Below are 20,899 nucleotides of genomic sequence, written 5' to 3' on the forward strand. Positions count from 1 at the left end.
AATTTTGTTGTTAATCTATATTGATTTTTTATTGGCTGTAAGCATCTTTAGGTAAACATACCAATTTTGCTCTCAGATTCAAAACCTATCCCAAACCAGGGTTAGGTTAAACAACTGCCATCAAGAAAGAGCCAGTAAGATTTTCTGCTGGCTCAGACCTTGAGGGCCTGATATAATCAGGTAATAAATAAAAATGTTTGCAACTTAGAATTCTAGGTGCTTTGGGAACCAAAACATACAAGCCCCACAGATTGAGAAAAGGAAACTGCATCACTCCAGAGCCACTATTCATGTGTTTCATGTCCATGCAAAGCACAAGAGTTCTCAACAATGTGGAGCAGTAATGTGGAGCAGAAAACTTTTCAGAGCTTTATTTTTCCATGAAAATTTTTCTGTTTTATAAGTTCATTAGCAAAAATTAAAAGATGCCAAATGCAAATATTAAGCAAGCTTGATAGTTTCAAATATTTTAGTTTTGTTTATTAAATACAAGAAAATATGGCAAACTAGATCACTCTCGGAAATTTTTCCAGGAAATCCATGTTGAAAGAGGTGTTACAGTTTTTATCTTGGAAGCCACAGAATACACGTTATTTTTAAGGGCAATACATAAATAGCAACCCTTCCCCAAAGTAGTAATATTAAATGGGAGTTATCATTATAGTGGAGATCAGAAGGTGGCACAATGTATCTTTACTTCAGTAGCTCTTAGAGATAGAACACAACCTGTTCCCAGCCTGAGTCATATAACAGGAGGTGAACTGACCAGTAAACCCTGAGAAAAAATCCATACCCGCTACTTTGTGGGACATGTTCAGGTGAAGAAAAGGCTAAGGAGTAAACCCTACACAATCCAAAATGGAGTCCCTAAGTCGGTTGGATGGTGCCCTGTATACCTCCTTCCAGCAACTCCTGCAACCAAACTTTCCTTTCCTTTGGACCACATCAGTGAAGCCGAGAAGGTTGTTGGATGCCACTTCCTTTGAGCTGCAGCTCCCAAGCATGCATGCTCCCTGCCCAGCTGAGGAGGTCGGGTGAAAGATGCTTGCTAGGGAGAGGGCACGGCCAGCAAATTGTAGGGCCTTGTCACTGTCATATTTGTTCTTTACTCCACATGTTAACCCTGTTTCTGAGATAGTGCTTCCACAACTTCTATCAAAATGCCACCGAAATCAGCAATGACAGCAAGACTTCCCTTTTCCAAGCATCACTGTCCACCTCATTCACATATACCTTGCTAAAATCATTTCCCATGTAAACCAAAACATTCACTAGTAGACAAAATTGAAGTGATTCTACTTCCCCAACTTCCAAATGTGAACATGTACCTACAGTAGTCACTGGCAGTGAAGCATTCTGCAGTGGGTGTGTCCAACTCATTCACGTTATTTTAAAAAAGCTGCCATCTCAAGCACAGAAATAGCGATAGAAGTACAGTAATGTAGCAGTCCTGTCACAAAAACGGCAACAAGCTCTCTCATGTCAAGCAAAAAATGTTTTTGCTTCAAGAATTCAACTACAAAAAATGTTGATTAATTCCCTGCATCTGGGGCCAGGATTCCTCTACTCTTCATTTTAGATTCCAGTAAGTTCTCAGACTGAATCAAACACTTGCATTCTCTTTCAGGGTTAGGACACTGTTCAACTGACCAGCCAAATATACAAGAAATCAAACATGTTGATAAAACATGGATCATTAAGTATTTTTGTAGGGGGGTGTTACATTTACAATGGCAAATTTATTTTATATTATAAGACAGTGTTGTTTCAAGTTATGCTAAGCAGTGATGCTACATATTTTTCTGAAATTCCAGATTTCATCTCACTATAAAATCTGGCACTACTTTTGATAATTTGAAATTCATATTTTGTCACTTGAATATGTGTGTAGCCAACTGCACCTACAATAGTAGTTACATTTCATTGCTAAAGCCCAGCCTCTCACGCCTTCCCACTGCCTGAGTTAAACAAAAACAAAGAACACCATACTGTACTAATTTTTTGGTCACACACTTCCATTTCCTCGCTACTGACAGTGTGAAGTCCATTCTCCCCATAAAAAAACAAAACAAGCTTTCTAAAAATAAAATGTTATTCTTATCTTGTCACTGCACCTATATACATCCAAACTTTAAAATCTTTGTTCTACTTTGTTACTTTAGAGCTAGTTATTGCCTTTAAAGTCTGCTTACAAGACTTATGTCTGAACTATCAACTGAGATTCTGCAGACCTTAGGAACCAAAGATCAGAATTTGCTATATCTCCTTTACAAGCGTCACTCTTTGACAAGCTAAACAGCTCACAAAGATGGAACTGGAAGGCAAGCAGGTTGACTGATCAAGCAAGCTCATCAGCCAAGCAACTTGCAAACCCAGTCTGCATCTAAGTAGTAAACCTGCCAGTGAGGGCCACACTATGGAGACTGAACACATTATTATGTTTAGTCATTAGAGCAAATGAGTTTTCAAAAGACAGCTTAAAGGGTATTATATGCAAAGACTGCATAGATCTATTCTACTAAAGAAATCCTCACCAACGTGTGCCCTTCATATGTTTCTGACTACATCTATCACCAGGCATGAGGACCCTCTGGTTTGTGGGCCTACTTAGACCTAGCACTGTTCCCAATTTGGCTTGTGAGGCTGCTTTCCCAAAACCACACCCACCTACCCCACAACTGATGTCATGTGATATCAGGTATGGAGCAGATTGTGCAATGGCAGTCATGATCTACTGGGAGCCTTAAAGTATACTCCCAATTGTTCAATGGCAAGGGAGACTTGCTATCACTGCTGATCAGCTGGTTTTGGCAGTGACAGCAGCCCTGCTGGGATCAGCTGAACCATGGAGTTCCCCATACAGTACTCCATAATGCACTAAATCCCTGCTCAAAGTAGAGCATGAAGTTGGCCTGTATCAGCAGCTTGATGGTAACTTCCAAGTCAGGCTTGAATGAACTAGAATTTCCTTTGTAGCAGTACCAAGTAAAAATGTGTCAACTGCCATCACAGTGACATAGAGTAATTTCCAGGTGGGCAGAGGCTCACCTACCTGTCAAAATGGCCCACCATCGGCAGGAGAAACTAGGGTACAGCCCACCAGCTAGATATAGTTCCTCACCCATTTTACATAAAGCACCCAAGTCCTCTATTTGCTGCTCTGTACAATCATGTGTTAACTCTCACTGGCTACCACTCAATGAGAGCAACCTGGCAGTTTGCTACATATTTCCCACAGGACAAGCATCTGCTAGGCAAGTACCTATTGAGGACTCATTTTAGATGCTTAATCTAAACACTGTACTAAAATAAGTAAGAGAAAAGCTGTTTCCTATCCTTTCCCCTGAAGTAGTAAACAACTACATGCAGAGGTTACACCAAAGCTACATGATTAGTAATGAAATGTACAGCATTTTTCTGCTCCACCACTTACAAAGCACTAGGTTATTCATTCTGATTAGTGAAGATACTGTTCTTGGTGCCTTATTACACTCACAGTACTGTTTTTTCCAAGTACTGAGATATGAGAAGTCCTGCTGGAGCAAACCTACAGATCTACCATCTAATTTGTAAAAATGACTACAAAATATCTACAACCACCATGCAAACTCTCCTTCATTGTTTGGCACCAGCATCTGTACTCAGAAATGCTGCACCTGGAGGTTGAAGTTATCAATCATGGGTAACAGTTGTGATAAACCTACCCACTACTTAACAAATCAAGGAAAATATTGCATGCACGTATATTCCCACCCCACCCACAATTATAGCAATGTTTCACTGAAGAATAGCAATACAGTGGTGCCTTGCAAGACGAAATTAATCTGTTCCGCGAGTCTCTTCGTCTTGCGGTTTTTTCGCCTTGCGAAGCACTGGTCACTGTCTCTTCGAGCTCCTGCCATCGGGACGGAGATACAGGACGATGAAGACAAGAACGAGCCGTCTTAAGAACAGCTTATTCTCCAGAGCAATCTCGGCCCTGAATGGGAAGCCTGGACTTTGAAAGTCATCTAATCTTCCTTGCTGTATTATACTGTATTGTTTTAATTAGTGTTTTTATAGTTGTTTGTGTGGAGTGCCCTACCTGGGTGGATGGAGCAGCCAAGTAATTTCGTTGTCCCCGAGAGGGGGCAATGACAATAAAGATATTATTATTATTATTATTATTATTATTATTATTATTATTATTATTATTAGCAGCAGCTTAGCGGCTATTAACGGCTTAGCGGCTTTAAGAAAAAGGAAACAAACTCGCAAGACGTTTTGTCTTGCGAAGCAAGCCCATAGGGAAATTCGTCTTGCATAACGACTCAAAAAATGGAAAACCCTTTCGTCTAGCGAGTTTTTCGTCTTGCGAGGCATTCGTCTTGCGGGGCACCACTGTATTAGCCTTCCCAGTAGTTTTAATACTAGGGGGAAAATTCAATGGAAGAACTAATACACCAATCATAGGTACTATTGAAAGCTATAACCTCAATACATCATTTTGAATGACAATACTGTAACTGGACACAAAGACTATGAGGTTTTTTTTAGAAATACAACTTTTCATATAATGCTACATGCCTCCTTATCATGTATTAATATGCTTAAATATTCCCAGGTATCGTTCATAATTGCAGTGAACAAGCCTGTTTTCTGGAAATGCTTAGGTATTTTGAAATATTATACTTCAAAAACTTTATTTGTGATCACAAGAAAAACTTTGTCTTACCTTGCCCATTGCTCCAGGCTGTGGACCCCTCAAGCCTGTCTGTCCTCCCATCTGCTGAGAACCTTGCTGCAATGTCTCAGCCAACAAGTTACCAGCATTACCCATTCCTGGGTTTGAGTATGACATGTTGGAACGTCCTCTTCCTGCTCCAATCGAACCATTCAAAACTTGCCCTTGCATCATGCCTTGTCCATTTCCTGAAGCCAACATACCAGGATTCATGCCAGCATTTATTCCTGCATTCATTCCCATTCCAGGCTGATTTACCGGATTGTTCACTGCTGGCATCATTCCTGCAGTGGGTTGAGTAGACGGACCTTGATTTGGCCCACTTGCACCCATCCCCAAATTTGGAGATGTCAATGCTGCCTGTGCCATGGGGCTTTTGACCATACTGTTTAAGATTCCCATTCCTGGATTGTTCTGCTGGGGCTGGCTGGCCATGCCCTGACCTGGCCCACCAACTCCCATATTAAGGTTTGGTGAGCTACCAGCACGTAACAGTTCAGACAACTGTTTGTGTTTTGAAGCAGCATCTTGTGCCATACCAAGACTAGTCTGCAGCTGATTAATGTCACCACCATTGGTAAGTCCCAATTCTGTGGAGCTGATCAGTTCATCTGGTAAGTCATGTTCCAGATCAAACAGGGATCCAAAATCTAGGGAAAGGAAAAAACAAAAGAAATTGTTTAGAACACTGAGAATAAATTTCATATAAAAGTTAGCTCTTTTCAATGCTGGCACAATATCACTTTTCTTATCTAATTAACTATGCAGCAAGCCTAGAAGCATAAACAGGTTTTTTTTCCAAAAAGTATTTCACATTTTTCCAACTACATAAAAGCCTCACACAATTGGCTACCCTTCTTCTCACTTCATTAAGACTAAAATGGGGGAAAGATTTTGGAGAACAGAGGAACAATTCTGGGAACACATTTGTAATAAACTGCCATTTGGATCAATCTCAATTAGAACTTGAGAAAATGCTTTAAAGATAGCACATCACTAGTAGATGTGCCCAGCCAGATTATAGAGAATTAATCATAACACATCCGACCTTTGCTAGCAGGAATGCAATTTATCTGTCTCTAGTACACACATGTGGTTTTGCCCCAAAATTATTCCCTTTCGGGAAAAAGTTTTTCAAACAACCAAATGATGGGACAATAGCTACAGCCCTACAATAATTTTTCTCCTCTGATTAAAAACATAACCAATAAAAACCTGATTCTCCATTTATTAAGTGCAGCTAGATTAGTGACTGCAAAAAACTTGGAAAACTTTAAATGCCAATCTTTTTGAAGCCTGGATTTCACAGGTATTGTGCTTCTGGTCAGATTAACCATTTCACAAAAGGAATATTGACTGGGGGGTGGGGGAGGAAAACTCACACCTTCTATATGACAAGTTATCATTTTATTGACTTTGTTAAGACAATCGACTCATGGAACCTTATGAAAAAACACTTTCATTTGATCGCCTTTCTTGGGACATCTAAAACTACAACCATCAGCCTCTATTTTTCTTTCGTTTCTGCATAACTACTAAGCTCTGCATTCCTTGTTTAGTTACTTGAAATTAAAAATCATTTTTAAAAATTCACATTTTTCCTCCACAACCCTACAGAATATGTCAGGCTGAGCAATAGTAACTGACCTAAGGTGAACAATGCTTAGCAATGGCTTAAACAAAGGGCTCTCCTGTGCAAATCAAATAAAATATCAACTATACCACATTCCTTCATATGTATATATTCAAGGCTTAATTTCTTTTACTCCTGCAAGATTCTAACTCATGTTAAAAGCTTTCATTGTAAAAATAATGTCACATAGTGTTTGTAAACTATTGGTTGTGGTGAAAGAACTGGATCTGGCTGGAAGGCCAGGTTCCTACCTCCCCTATTCTGCAACCCCTCAGCAGGTTTGCTTTGACAGATGGGCAGTGCTGACCATCTATCAATCATCTGACATCACATGGCTCCTTTTCCTTTTTGCCCATGAAGTTTGAAATCAAGCCACTGCAGGCAAGGCACAACATTTCTCAAGCACCAATGATCAGTTGATTGTTGGCACTTGTAAAGCACTGTGCCTTCTTGGCTAAGCCCAGTGGGGCACATCACCTGATCAACACTGTCAGCATGTCCCGCTTGCAAATAAACAATTGGAAACCCACTTTAAGCTTCCAATAGCTCATTTGGAGCCACGTCCTTGCCTACCCTATCCATGACATCACACAGTACTTCAGGTGTCAGGCAGCTAGCTATGGCAGCCAGCCTTGCAAGTCAAACGCTAGGTCTAATAATGTACACAAGCTAGAGGTTTCACACCCATGCCATATGCCAAGAGTTCAAAGCACTCCAGATATGAATTTGGTAAATCTTACAAATAGCCTTGCAAAGTAGGTCTGTAGTTACACCATACTGAAGATGGGGGCAAGAAAACAGTAGATAATGAAGACACCTAGCAAGCTCACAGCCAAAGTGAAATGAACCAGGAACTTACTGTGCAACACCAGTTTTCTTCATGTGCCACTATAAAGAATACTTCCTTCTTGGTTTTCGTTCAGCAACTGAATTGCCTAGACTAAAGGTCTTAAACACGCTATCATTCACACAAGTATATTGAGTCTGCATCAGCTCAATCTACTTAAACCTAAAACAGCTTTAAGCACAGAAATACAGGCAGGAAACCTTGGTTCTGTTCCTGGCCCCCCCATACATGTCAGCAGAGCACATATAAGCACACACTGCTTCTGTTCTGCCTTCTTCTGGGTACCAAAGGACCCACGTGTTGGTGATCACATGTCATTTGGACATGCCTAAAATGGTCACCAGGACGCGGGTGGCGCTGTGGGTTAAACCACTGTGCCACTTGGGCTTACCAATTGAAAGGTTGGCGGTTCGAATCCCCGTGACGGGGTGAGCACCCGTTGTGCGGTCCCAGCTCCTGCCAGCATAGCAATTCGAAAGCATGCAGTACAAGTAGATAAATAGGTACCGCTCCGGCGGGAAGGTAAACGGCATTTCCGTGCGCTACTCTGGTTTCGCCAGAAGCGGCTTAGTCATGCTGGCCACATGACCGGGAAAAACTGTCTGCGGACAAACGCCGGCTCCCTTGGCCTGTAAAGCGAGATGAGCGCCACAACCCCAGAATCGTTCGCGACTGGACTTAATTGTCAGGAGTCCCTTTACCTTTACCTAAAATGGTCACCACCTGTAAGTACACATGTATCTTTCGATTAAAAAAAATAAAATCCAAGTATTTTTTCATGATGAAGGGTGTGTGTGTGTGCCCACACACATACATACCTTCAATCATGAAAAAATACTTGGATTTTTTTTTTTAATCGAAAGATCAAAAGCCTTTTAAACATCAGTGGGGTTTTTTTTGGGGGGGGAGTAGGTTTTAAATGCTACAAGCCTCAACTGCCAAATGTTAGGCTTCGTGCATCTATTTATGCAAAACCATTTTGGACACACAACAAAGGAAATGAATGATAGTGCCTACAACTAAGCAATTACAGCATCTTTTTATTGACTATGGACTTTCAGTTTCAAAACCTGTTTCACCCAACTCAAGCTAGAAAGTAGCCCTAGACACCCACTAAAAATGCGCCTGTAAGAACCTGCTCCACCTTTGGAGCACCTTCATACAAAATGAAATTCAAATGTTCAACATACTGTACTCTTCAGCAATTTGATATTTCAATAAAGTATGTACTATAAAAGATATTCCATATTTCTGTAAGAGAATGACCTGGTTCACACATATTAGTTCATGGTTTAGTATTATGTGTGAACTTGACCCAGTTCCTCAAATAAAATAAGCCATGGTTGGCCACCTGACATTAACTATGTTTTAGAGCAAGGATGAGAAATCTCTGGCCCATGAGCCGATTAGGCCCAGTGTGTCCAGATTCTACGCCATTTCCTCCTAACCATGTCTATCTGCCCCACAACTGAAATTATATGCTATGTCCAGTATAAGGAAAGTATGTGGCTTCAACTGTTCCTTGCAAATGGGGCTCACTGACAGCCCCAAGAGATCTGCAGAACTACTTGGATTCAAACCACACCTGATGTCTCCAGAGGAGAAATGTCCATGTGTAGATGCAGTATGAATGCAAACTTTGCCAGCAAATGGGACTTCAAAAGGGTTTGCTGTAACTGGTCCCACTTACCTTTCAAAGCTGGCACATGAGAAGTGGGAGAATTGAGGAGCCAACCTGCCAGCCACATCCAGTTCTGCATCTCTAGTTTAGAGATGTGAACCAGGACAATTTTTTGACTATGGTTTAAGTGTGGTTGTTTGTTCCACATGGGTACAGAGACAGTAGTAAGAGTATAAATGAAGTCACTGCTAGATCTCCCTGGTAACATGGTCCTTTCCCCCCAAACAATTCTTCCACCTCCAGATTTCTTAAAGCAACTTGTGTTATGGCAACTATTAATAAAATTGCATTCCTTAACATAAATTTGTCTGCTCTGACCCACCATGACTTCACAGAAGAGTTGTGGAGTGGAGATAAAAATTTAAACAGTGTTTATTTCTCATTACGACAGCTTTCCGCACTTCACTCATTGTCTACTGTTTACAAAGCTTAAAAGCCTGTTACTAACATTCTAAAGTCATGCCTGCACGAGTGAGTGTGGGGCTTTTAAAATTATTTTAAAAGAAAACTACCATAGAAAACTACCCTTGGGTTGTTTTGTTTTGATTATGCATTTTGTGGTGTTATATTCTGTTTTTATCCTGTGAACCGCCCTGAGACCTGTGTAGGGCAGTATACAAATTTAATAAATAATAGATAAATTTATCTTAAGATTCTGTCCACGAGCAGCCATTTTATGGATACTCTTCCCCTCCCCCAGTTAATTTTCTTTCTTCTCTGCTTCTATGGTTTCCTATCTAAATTACTATACATGTCTACTCAGAAGTAAAGTCCAGTAAGTTTAGTGGGGATTACAGCTTGGATACATTCTAAGCATATCAAAAAGCCCCAATTTTAAACAGGAAAAAGGGAGGAGGGACACTTCAGGCTACATTGGAAAGGATGAGATAGGTGAAGTAATGCCAGCAGCAGCAACTCAATGATTTCCCTTTGGACCAAAACCCACCAACACACATACAAAGTCCTATTCTTCCTTCCAGAGGACAAGTGTCCAGTTCATGGAATCTTGCCTGTGAAAGAAAACTAGTCCCTCTTCTCTAACTCCAGTCCAAGAGTATTTGCAAAAATGTTAAACTTTGTCTTTTCACTCAGATACATTTCATTCCTTGAGGAAGGAGGGCAGGATTTGTCCTAACCAAGGTAGGAGCAACGGAATTATGTGACAGAGCAACACTATAGGTGACTGGTTAGTAGGGAATAAAGCAAAGCAGTGGAAGGAAAAGGTTAATCAACTACACTGCCAAGGATTTTAATGGAGTAATATTTCCACTCCAGCCAGCTAATGGAAGGAAGCATGGTGTCACAGCTGGGCAATGCCAGTAGACATTTTTTCTCAGGCTATCAGGTAGAGCACAAAGCAGGCAAGGAGGCAGGGGGGAAACAAGCCAATGTTTGCCCGATCATCTGTGGGGACACCTGTGATTATGGTATTGTTTACTATGTTAATTTGGCTTAGCATTATCTGCAAACCAGGCCCAAGCTAGCTTAGCATTCTCATCTACATTCCCTGCTCCCATGTGCAAGTCCTTCTTGAGAGGGCAGTTCATAGACAGCAGGAACACCTGTGAGGAATGCAAACGGCTCGTATTTGCCACATAGTGGCCTGCTTTGACATGACCGTGCTTGATGGAGTTTTCCATACGAAGTGCTAACCCCTATGAGCAGTATGCAAATGCCAGTGGCATTCAGATGTTGGGCCCTCCAAATGTTGCCAAACTACAGCTCTCATTATCCTGGGCCATTGGCCATGCTTGCTTGGCTGATGGAAGTTGTAGTTCAACAACATCGGAAGGGTTCTAGTCCTTGGAGTCAGCATACACACATGCAGCAACATCTCACTATGGAGCTCATGGATTAAGCTATCCTTCAGCAAACAAGGAAGAAATAAAGAAAAACACAAATGATATCTGCCACACCCAAAGAAACTGCAAGGCAAGCAACCCAACAATGCCATGCAACTTTTTAAAGGCAGCATTCTAAGGTATGTCTCACTCTAAAGTACAATTGATTTATTTTGGAAGTGAAGAAAGAGAAAGGCCAATACGAACTTCTATTATAAAACACAATGCAATGAGGGCTTTTTAAAACCTCTTACTACAATAGACAGAGGCTGCCCTTCTCATAGCATTCTGAGTGGAAAGTGTACATTTTCAGCATGTTTAGAACTATAGAAACAAAAACAAAAAAATCCATAAAATGTGGATTAGAAAATAAGGAACAGTTATACCTTTTTCTAGAGATTTAACACTTTCATTAGTATTCAATTAACCAGGAGTCCTATGATATTCTTAACCTATCATTTACTTGCCAGGTGTTCTGAAACTGCAATATGAATGTTTGGTTCACCTGATTTGGTTTTCCCCCCTCTTACAACTGATTTTAAAACTGTGGGATTTTTTAGGTTGAACTAACCTTAAACTGATCATATCAAACATGCACTCTAATAGAATGGAGAATGTGTGTTTCTGTCAGGCCAGATGAGTACTGAACTACACTAAGGACAGCAGTTTACAGGGTTGCCATTATATGCCAACAGTTATTTTGAAAACGATTAGATCCCAATGCTATGGTTTCCTCTTTTAGGGACATGTTAGTTCTAGGCAAGAACAGCGAGGGTTTGGGGGTTTTGTTGTTGTTTTTTAATGGAGGTTCAAATAATCAGAACCTGCTGAGGTGTGTTGCTTCTTCACAAAAATATTAATGCAATTTTAAATCACAATGAATGATGTTGTCAACATTCTTTACTTTAATGTACTTGTGGTGAGGAACCACTGACCCAAGGCAAAGTTAAGCCTCCCAGCCTAGCAAGACCATTTCAGTCAAGCCACAGTTGCTGTCTATGAACTCAAGTTTGGAACAGGTAAAGGTCAAGCTGTGGTGGAAGGGGGGTGCAGGCAGTGCCTATCAGCAGTGCCTGCAAACCCCCATGCAGAGCACTTTGCAAGCACCAGTGATCAAAGCCATCAGATGATTAGCTGATCACTGACACAAAGCACTGCACCCACATCCATTAGATTCAATTTCAAACTATAGCAAAAGCAAGTCACCTGACAATGATGTCAGGTGACTGAAGGATGGGTGATCCCACCCATCTAGCAAACTTGACCCACAGGGGCAGAGGAGATAAAGATTCATCTGGATCCAGTTCCCCATACTTGATGTACATGAATAGCTTTCTTTGGCTCTTCACACACACTTGAAGAAATCACTCTCATATTGGTTAGGATGTTTCTTTCATTCATGAAATGGTGGAAAGCATGAGCTTCCCGATACTAAAAACCATCATACTGGAAACAAGCTACAGCCCTATTTCCATCCGGCTTCAGTTCAGTATCAGCTAAAACTTAAACAACTAACTTTAAACACTAAATTTAGCTGTTATTTGTTGTTCTTGGCCTTTATTGGCATAAGTATATATGATTTGTATTATTTTATTTTTTAAAGTCATCCAAATACACTGATAACCCAAACACATAAAATGTATAAAAGACCAGATAGCCACCACTGAATAAATCAGACTGTTTTAATGCCAATTAAAAAAGTTCTGTTCCAGAAGTCCGTTCAACTTCCAAAACATTCGAAAACCAAAGCGAGGCTTCTGATTGGCTGCAGGAAGCTCCTGCAGCCAATCGGAAGCCGCGTCGAACATTTGGCTTCCAAAAAGAGTTCACAAACAGAACAGTTTGCATTCAGGAGCCAAAACGTTCAAGAACTAAGTTGTTCAAAAACCAAGGTACGGCTGTATTTCCCAGGAAATATTCACCTCAGGTATCTGAGTGCAGGTTGAACTTGGAATAAGGGAATGGACAAATTGCAAATATATTTGGCACATCATTCAGATTTGTTATTTGGGCAGAATATTTAGTTGTTGCTTACACAACTGAGGATAGAATAATCCAATCCTAATTATATTTACTTGGAAGTCCAATGGTTGTCAATGGAGCTTAATTTTCAGAATGAAGTCTGATTAGTTACAATGCAATACAACACACCACACAGGATCACATGAAAATAAACTTTTTGCAGTTTTGCTATTGTTTCCAGCATTCTATATTTCAATAAAATGAACTTAAACAACAAAAAGAGTCTCATTTCAAAATTCTAGCCATTCCTGTGCTATGTTGCATGACAAAGTAAAATATATTCAGTTTAGATTTCTGTAGTCGCTAACTGTTTCCAAGCAAAGCAGAAGGGTTAAAATCCAGCATTTCTTTTCAAATACAGTATTTAGCAGTTTCACAGTACTTCCAAGGTCTATTTTGGACACAATCATATGAAAGAAAAATCACAGAAGCTAGACAAACAAGAAGTTGAAGTGCTCTCAGGAAATATTTCCCACCTCTGAATCCATCCAACACATCTCTTTCAAGAAATGTCACCTTTTTGATAGAAAATATGGTATGGGGCAAACTGGTTAAACCGCAGAAGCAATTCAAAATGTGGAGCAAAGTTTCCTTTCAGGCTGTTTATATTCAGCCTATTTTTTAACAGACAAAAGTTAATCTTTAGGACTGCTGGTTTTCAGAAAAGTAAAAGTAAGATAGCAGAAAGTTCCTAAATAACCGAAACAAAATCTATTGCAGCATATGTTGACTAGTAGTCGTCCATCTTTTTAGACCCAGAATCTACATCTAGCCCACACAAGCATTTGGGGATGCAATAATTCTTTCTTTTGTAATCATGTATTTGTCTGGAGGTGGTTGGAGGATGGATGGCAGCTAACAGATTGAGGTTGAATCCTGACAAGACAGAAGTACTGTTTTGGGGGGACAGGAGGCAGGCAGGTGTGGAGGACTCCCTGGTCCTGAATGGGGTAACTGTGCCCCTGAAGGACCAGGTGCACAGCCTGGGAGTCATTTTGGACTCACAGCTGTCCATGGAGGAGCAGGTCAATTCTGTGTCCAGGACAGTTGTTTACCAGCTCCATCTGGTACGCAGGCTGAGACCCTATCTGCCCATAGGCTGTCTCGCCAGAGTGTTGCGTGCTCTGGTTATCTCTCGCTTGGACTACTGCAATGCGCTCTATGTAGGGCTACCTCTGAAGGTGACCCGGAAACTACAACTAATCCAGAATGCGGCAGCTAGACTGGTGACTGGGAGCGGCCACCGAGACCGCATAACACCAATCTTGAAAGACCTACATTGGCTCTCAGTATGTTTCCGAGCACAATTCAAAGTGTTGGTGCTGAACTTTAAAGCCCTAAATGACCTTGGTCCAGTATACCTGAAGGAGTGTCTCCACCCCCATCGTTCTACCCGGAAACTGAGGTCCAACGCCGAGGGCCTTCTGGCGGTTCCCTCACTGCGAGAAGCCAAGTTACAGGGAACCAGGCAGAGGGCCTTCTCGGTGATGGCACCCACCCTGTGAAACGCCCTCCCACCAGATGTCAAAGAGAACAACTACCAGACTTTTAGAAGACATCTGAAGGGAGCCCTGTTAAGGAAGCTTTTAATGTTTGATGGGTTACTGTATTTTAATATTTTGTTGGAAGCCGCCCAGAGTGGCTGAGGACGTCCAGCCAGATGGGTGGGGTATAAATTTATTATTATTATTATTATTATTATTATTATTATTACTACTACTACTACATGGTAGTGCTGTCATAGTTGCAACCAACAACCAGATTCTACTTCATTAGATTTGTGAAACACTATCCTCAATTATACCAATTATATGTAATTGCCAGAGAGGAAAAGTTGTGAACAGTAGCGCCAAAAGGCCATGGAATGCAACTTATAACTATGGGTCACTTTCCTGTTTCATTACCATCCTGCAACTTTGACTGCTTTACAGGCAGTCCACTGTTTACGCGGGGGTTACATTCTGAGGCACTGCACACGTTGCGTATAACTGAAACCTATTGACAAAGCCTGCAAACAACCCATTCCACCTCACCCTTTTAATGACATCTTTATGACGTTTCCGGGTCATTTCTGGATTCTGCGATGCGCATATACATGGTAGTGCACATATAAAACATGCCCCTTTCCCTAATCGCCACCAACCTCATTTCAGAAAGCAGGGAAGCTCAGAAAAGGGCAGGTTCATGTGAGACACTAAATGTGCCCCAAGTGAACACCAGTTATCAGAAAGTGAGTTACTGCCACTGGTGGTGACTAGGATTTGCCTCCAAGTGATTAGATGCCAAGTCAGAACCAAAAATTTTCATTACACTTCTCAGCATGAGTTTATTCCTTTAAAAGTTAAATCTACTGGATATGTTCAATTCAGTGCTAACCAAACTAAGTTAGAGCTAGTACTTTATACCAGATGACTCCTGCTTTGTTGTGCAGAGAGCTCTGCAGTCAATACCTTTTTTGCAAATCAAGTCCCAGTAAATTAAGAAAGTGACTAGTCTGCAGACAGTCCATGCATGCAAGTCTTTATCAACAGGAGATAGCAGCTCCTTCCAAAGACACTGCCCTTTACAAGAGGCTGAGACTCAGAGAAAGCTATGAACCAAACCTAACTAGCTGCCTGCAGTAGCTGCTGCCTTAAGAGAAAATAGCCTGGAAACTACTTTTATAAGGGGCTTATTCAAAGGCTGTACAAGACTGCTTATGATTACCTGGTGAATTGAAACTAGTACAAATGAGCCATAACTTCTCATGTTCTTGGGATGAGTTCAAGCAAAGTCCTGCACATTATTCTTTAAGGGGAGAAAGATATGGATGTTCAACAGCAAAACCTCAGAAAGTTCTGTTTTGCCTTTGGTCATTTAGGATCTATGAACAGAAATCAGATTCGAGCATCTCCTATGCAAATGACATGATTTTTCAGTATGTTCCTCTGAAGTTACACCAAAACAAAGCAGAAGCCTATTGCTTCTCTCTCAAGTTTTTTTTTTAAGTTCCCCAATCATAGAGCAATGAGAGGTTACTGGTATTTTCTAGATTCCCCCCCAAAAAACTTCTTTTTTACATCAACTATAAATTGACTGCTAAGCTCCTAATGAAGGGCTAATCAGGAAACTGTTAACTTATCAGCAAGCTTCTTGCATATACATTCAACTCAGCATGGAAATTTGATAAGACTCCTGGTCCTACTCTTACATCTCTAGGGCTACTACATATCTGACAACTAAGGATAATACCATGCATTTCATAAAGTGGGCTCTGATATATAAAAGCCTATGGGACAACAGGTTTTACTGTGCAATTATATGTCTTACAGTCAAATGTGTTCAGGATTACAGCAGGACCAGCTCTGGTGGGCTGCCTAACAAGCTTACCTGGTGGTTTGAGCCATTTAAATATTTATCACAATGCCCAGCAGCACCTGATGTAGTGCTGAACGTCTATTGCAACTTTAGTCTTTCAGGTGCCAGAACTAAGTAAATTTTGCTGCCCCCTTGCAAAACAAATGCTTTAACACTAAATATAACTTAGTAAGTAGAAGCTTGTTCTTCAATCATACACATACTACAGATGAATTGTCATTGTGATCCAAAACTCAGTGTTTTATTTTATTTGGAGGGATGCTTCACCTACAATGCATATCGCTCTGATTATTTATGCAGCTACTAGTTTGATTTTATACACCTAGAGTATTGAATGTTTCCAATTCCTACAACATACTTAGAAATATATGTTTTCTACAGGGTCTAGTATAAACTTTTGCATTAGTATTGATCAGTGATAAATGAGATTGGTTTAGGAAAGTCTGCACCCATCTGTAAACTGTTTAGCTTCTGTTTGGATGACATGATAGTACTGATACTAATGATGTAAAAAGCTTTAAAAAGCAGTCTTAAGTGTTTGAAACACACTGGGACTCCACCATTTGGAAGTAGATACACTATTTACGGTGCCACAATTTAATAGTGTTGTGAAGCACTATTTTAATCATATTTACTTGGCATTAAGGCACCACTGATTTCACTGGCACTTACTTCGATATGTGAGTTTTCAGGAATTGCAACTTAGTATTCTTCTGTATTGTTTAATAGTTACCTTACAATTGCTAAAATCCAGTGATACATGCATGCACACTGAAATAAGGACATCAAGAGCTACACTCTATAAAACTAGCTTACATTTTTCAACTCCCTACATTAGAAAACAGTAAGGAACATTGGACATTAAATTGCTTATAAAAATATTATAATTCTGCCAGAACTACTTGCTCTATTTCCAATGGCCAAATGTCTGTAGTCCGAAACTAAAGCTCCATGGCTTATTACCACCATTTCTGCTGGGCTCCCAGGTAAAAGGTATTCACCACTGGGGAAATGGTCTCTAGGCTCAACTGCTTGCTATGAAAAAAGAAAAGAACCCTCTGCCACCTCTCCCCAGTGCTCCTGATCCCAAGGACAATGGCAAGGTATTCCTGCTATGTGGTGAAAGCGACAGGAGAAGTAAAGAGGAGTACAGAGATTGGTCTCCTCCACTATCCACTTTACCTGCAGTCTTAACTCTCCTGACATGAAGGGAACTACCAGCATTGGTGCCAAAGGAGTGAGAAAGAAAAAGATGAACAACTATTCCTTATACAGAAGGTTGGTAAATGCACTATAGCCCATTATTTGTGTGTGTGTGTGTGTGTGTGTGTGTGTGTGGCCAGTGGTACAATAGTAACTATTAGTTTACAGTAGCTTTCTATTCCCATCTTTCACAGAGAAAGCTAAAACGTATACTAAATAACTTATACTTTGCAGTCATCTAAACTTTCCCATTTTGTTCTACCTATTCCAGCTCATTCTTATGGATTTTGCAGCTGGGATATACTGTTTCCAATAACCTCTGAAACAAACTGATATCAAAAGCATAATTGAAGTGATTTGTTCTAAATTAGGCACACATACACCAAATTAAGTTTGAAATACAAATCATACTTCAGTCATTTGAAAGTATGCTTATTTGTCAGAAGAAAAACACAACTTTGAACATGACTGAGTATAATGCTATACATTTTGAAGATCAGAATAATAATTCTAATTAAGTACACAGACACAGAAATCAGCATACAACAAGAAGTTTAATGCACAAACAGAAAAGTAAGGCTAATGAGATTAACGACAAGGATTTATGATACTGGAATTAATACATCTCAAAGGTAAGGGGTTTCTGTGTTTTTCAAACAGGAGATCCTACTCCATTCCAAAATCGATTTGAAACTGAGGGACAGTTCAAAAGCACATAGGTGCAGTAAAAAAATTCCATGAAGCCCCTGAGTATGCCTAAAGCACCTATTTGGGTCCTGACATAGAATCTGAATAGCTGTGTACCTGCAAAGCTATTCTGAATGTACACTGCACATATTTAGTTTTGCCTGTTGCTGCAAAGTAGCCAAGATGACAGAAACAAATTGTTTCTGTAAAATGATAGTCTGTAAAATCAGTCACATACCAAACAGAAGAAGCAGGTTTAAAATGCAGGTCCGTTACCTACTTTCTGCCTCATTTCCCAACATCAGCACTGTATGTATCTGGATGATATTCCAATTTTTACTCAAGAGTTCTTTACATACCTAACCTTCAGAAAGACAACTGAAATGCAACCTTATAGGTTTACACTAACTAAAATTCTCAAATGTGTATTTCATTTCACAAAACACAACTAAATTAAAACATATACTGTAGGTTTAATAAGAGCTTTCATAACACAATGCACTACTTTATGGATATGGCATACAGTAGTTGTGTTCTCTCTCAATGCAGCACATGCTTGTGTTGTGTTCTAACCTGTGTTTTCAGCTGAGCTCATACAGGACCACACAACTTTGTTATAATCAAATAATGAAAAGACATCTCCTTCCACTCAATATGAAAGCTATTAATAATACTATAGCAAAACTCATTTGTTTGAGGAAAGGGGGAAGCACCGTATTCCGGAGTTCTGATAGCAGCCAATACAGGCAATGTGGGAATTCTAAGCAATAATACTGCTGTTCAGCATACAGACAGAAAAGCTGCACAAATTGCCAACTTTATTCTTATGGCAATGACATACCTAGAAATGTTTCTATTTATCAACAGTCTTTTTTCTCCAACATTAATATCTCCATATACTCTAATGATTTCAGCATTAATATGAAGTATTTTACAACTATATATGCTTTTAAATTTGTATTAAATATGTTTTAAGGCATCAGAACAAGAACACAAAAATAAGGCAGCTAGGGCTTCTATTAGCTAGAAAAAGATGCAGCACTGTGACGCAGCATTATAGGGGGGAAGACCACTAGTTTGTTTCCAAAATGAGGTTTACTACCATACCACATGTTAGTATATTTTAAATTACTTCTCTGCATGTCCATATTCTGAACACATAAAGTAAGAGTCACTATCATATTTCCACATTCTAAATATGAAGTAATGTATCTGTACAATCTAACCTCTAGATAAAGTACTTCTGGAGATTAAATTTGACTAGCCCTGGTTGCAATATGCTGAATATACTTAACATTTCTCCAAACACGGCTAAATTAACGTTACACTTAACATCTCCAGTTGACTAGTATTTCACTGAGGATTCAATCAAAATAGGCATTATAGATCATTTATTACTAGTCAAAAGCATGAGGCAATAACTACCTTTTTAAAGGAGGTAACAAACCAAGTAACCATTACAAGACACTAAGATTTGTCTAGTATACTTCTCAAATAAGGTAGGAAGATATGTGATAGCTTACCAATATTATAAAAGAACAAAACAACTAAAATATGCTTACTGGATATTAAGAGTAATGCAATTCTCATAGGCAAAGGAATCATTCACTGAACACAACTACATAAAGGATGCAATCTTGAGCATATTCACTGTAATCCTAACCCCTGTAATCTGGGAGTAAACTCCATTTAGTTCAATAAGACTTCTGAGTTAGGAATCTCAAAATAGGACTTACTTCTGAGTAAATATGTGCAAGATTGTACTGACTTTTAAGCGCAGGCATGTCCACTCAAAAATTAAAACTACTCTTACAGTGTGCATAGGGTTGCAGGCTTTAAGATTTTACTACATAGCTTCGTTCTGTCTAAGAATGACCTGACATGAATCTAAATACCACTGTGTAGCATAGTATGAAGAAATGAGTATATACTGCGTTACCTATGTAGTATTTGCTTTTTGGCCAGAGCTTCTAATTCTGCTTACCAGTACAATGGAACCTGTTGATTTTCAGGTAAGTGCAATATCCCAATAAATGGTGTAATTAATGCTGCTTCATTTGAAATCCAGTTCCTAAACTTACTACAGTGCTCTTAAGGAGAGTGGATTCAAGAAAAAACATTGCTCAGCACCAAATGCTTAAAACAGCTTTCTGAATTATGCTAAACCAACCAGTATTCAAACTAAAATACAAGAAAATGAAAACAACTTGTTATGCATCAAATAATATCAGCCATTTCCCCCCTGACTTCATATATGAAGTAGTGCTAACAAGTTCAATGTACAAAACTGGCTACCATCAGTAACCCCAATGCCCAGATATGTGGCTGAAGAGCTCCTCTCCTCTAATAAAGTTAGTTAAGAACTACTGCACTGTTTGATCACTTACTCCCCATACCTATACCTTCAGAAAAGCAATACCAGTACTTGTATAGCCAGTTGCATTCTACAGTGATTTAGTTCCCTGAACTTCTAAAACAACCAGTAAACGTTTGTTACCAAATGAACACCTGTAACTTGCATCCATAATTTCTAAGGAGTTCTAGAGTTCTAACTAGCTGGCTTTTACGAACCTCAAGAAATATCATATTAAAATACAGACAGAAGAGTTAAGAATAGTTGTACTCATCCTCACACATGCAGAGAGACTATATGGGAATTTCAGACATTTTGGTCTCAAAGCAAGGAAGTAGAAGATGCAAAAGAAAAAGGTGGCTCCATAGTTTCTCAAGGCAAATCAGGTGAACTATTTAACAAAATGTCAATACAAACATTATTCACGACTCTTGACCAAACAGAAATGTTGGCATTTAAGAACGCTTTGTGGTTATGAAAGAAATGGTGGAGGAAACAAACTATCCATCATAATACTGCTCAGAGCAAAAAAAAAAATTTCAAGACTGAATG

At 39.6% G+C, this 20,899-nt stretch overlaps 1 protein-coding gene across 4 annotated transcripts in view; it reads right to left on the reverse strand.

Annotated features, from left to right (window-relative positions):
* The window catches only part of EP300 (EP300 lysine acetyltransferase), a 76,425-nt gene that overhangs the window by 53,494 nt on the left and 2,032 nt on the right, over positions 1 to 20,899 (reverse strand). For all 4 annotated transcript variants that reach the window (XM_077934933.1, XM_077934932.1, XM_028746526.2 and 1 more), the window contains exon 2: positions 4,715 to 5,373. In XM_077934933.1, the coding sequence (XP_077791059.1) occupies positions 4,715 to 5,373 (659 nt within the window). The remainder of the gene's footprint in view (positions 1 to 4,714; positions 5,374 to 20,899) is intronic.

The sequence above is a fragment of the Podarcis muralis genome, chromosome 10, assembly GCF_964188315.1.
Source record: "Podarcis muralis chromosome 10, rPodMur119.hap1.1, whole genome shotgun sequence".
NCBI classification, from domain to species: Eukaryota; Metazoa; Chordata; class Lepidosauria; order Squamata; family Lacertidae; genus Podarcis; species Podarcis muralis.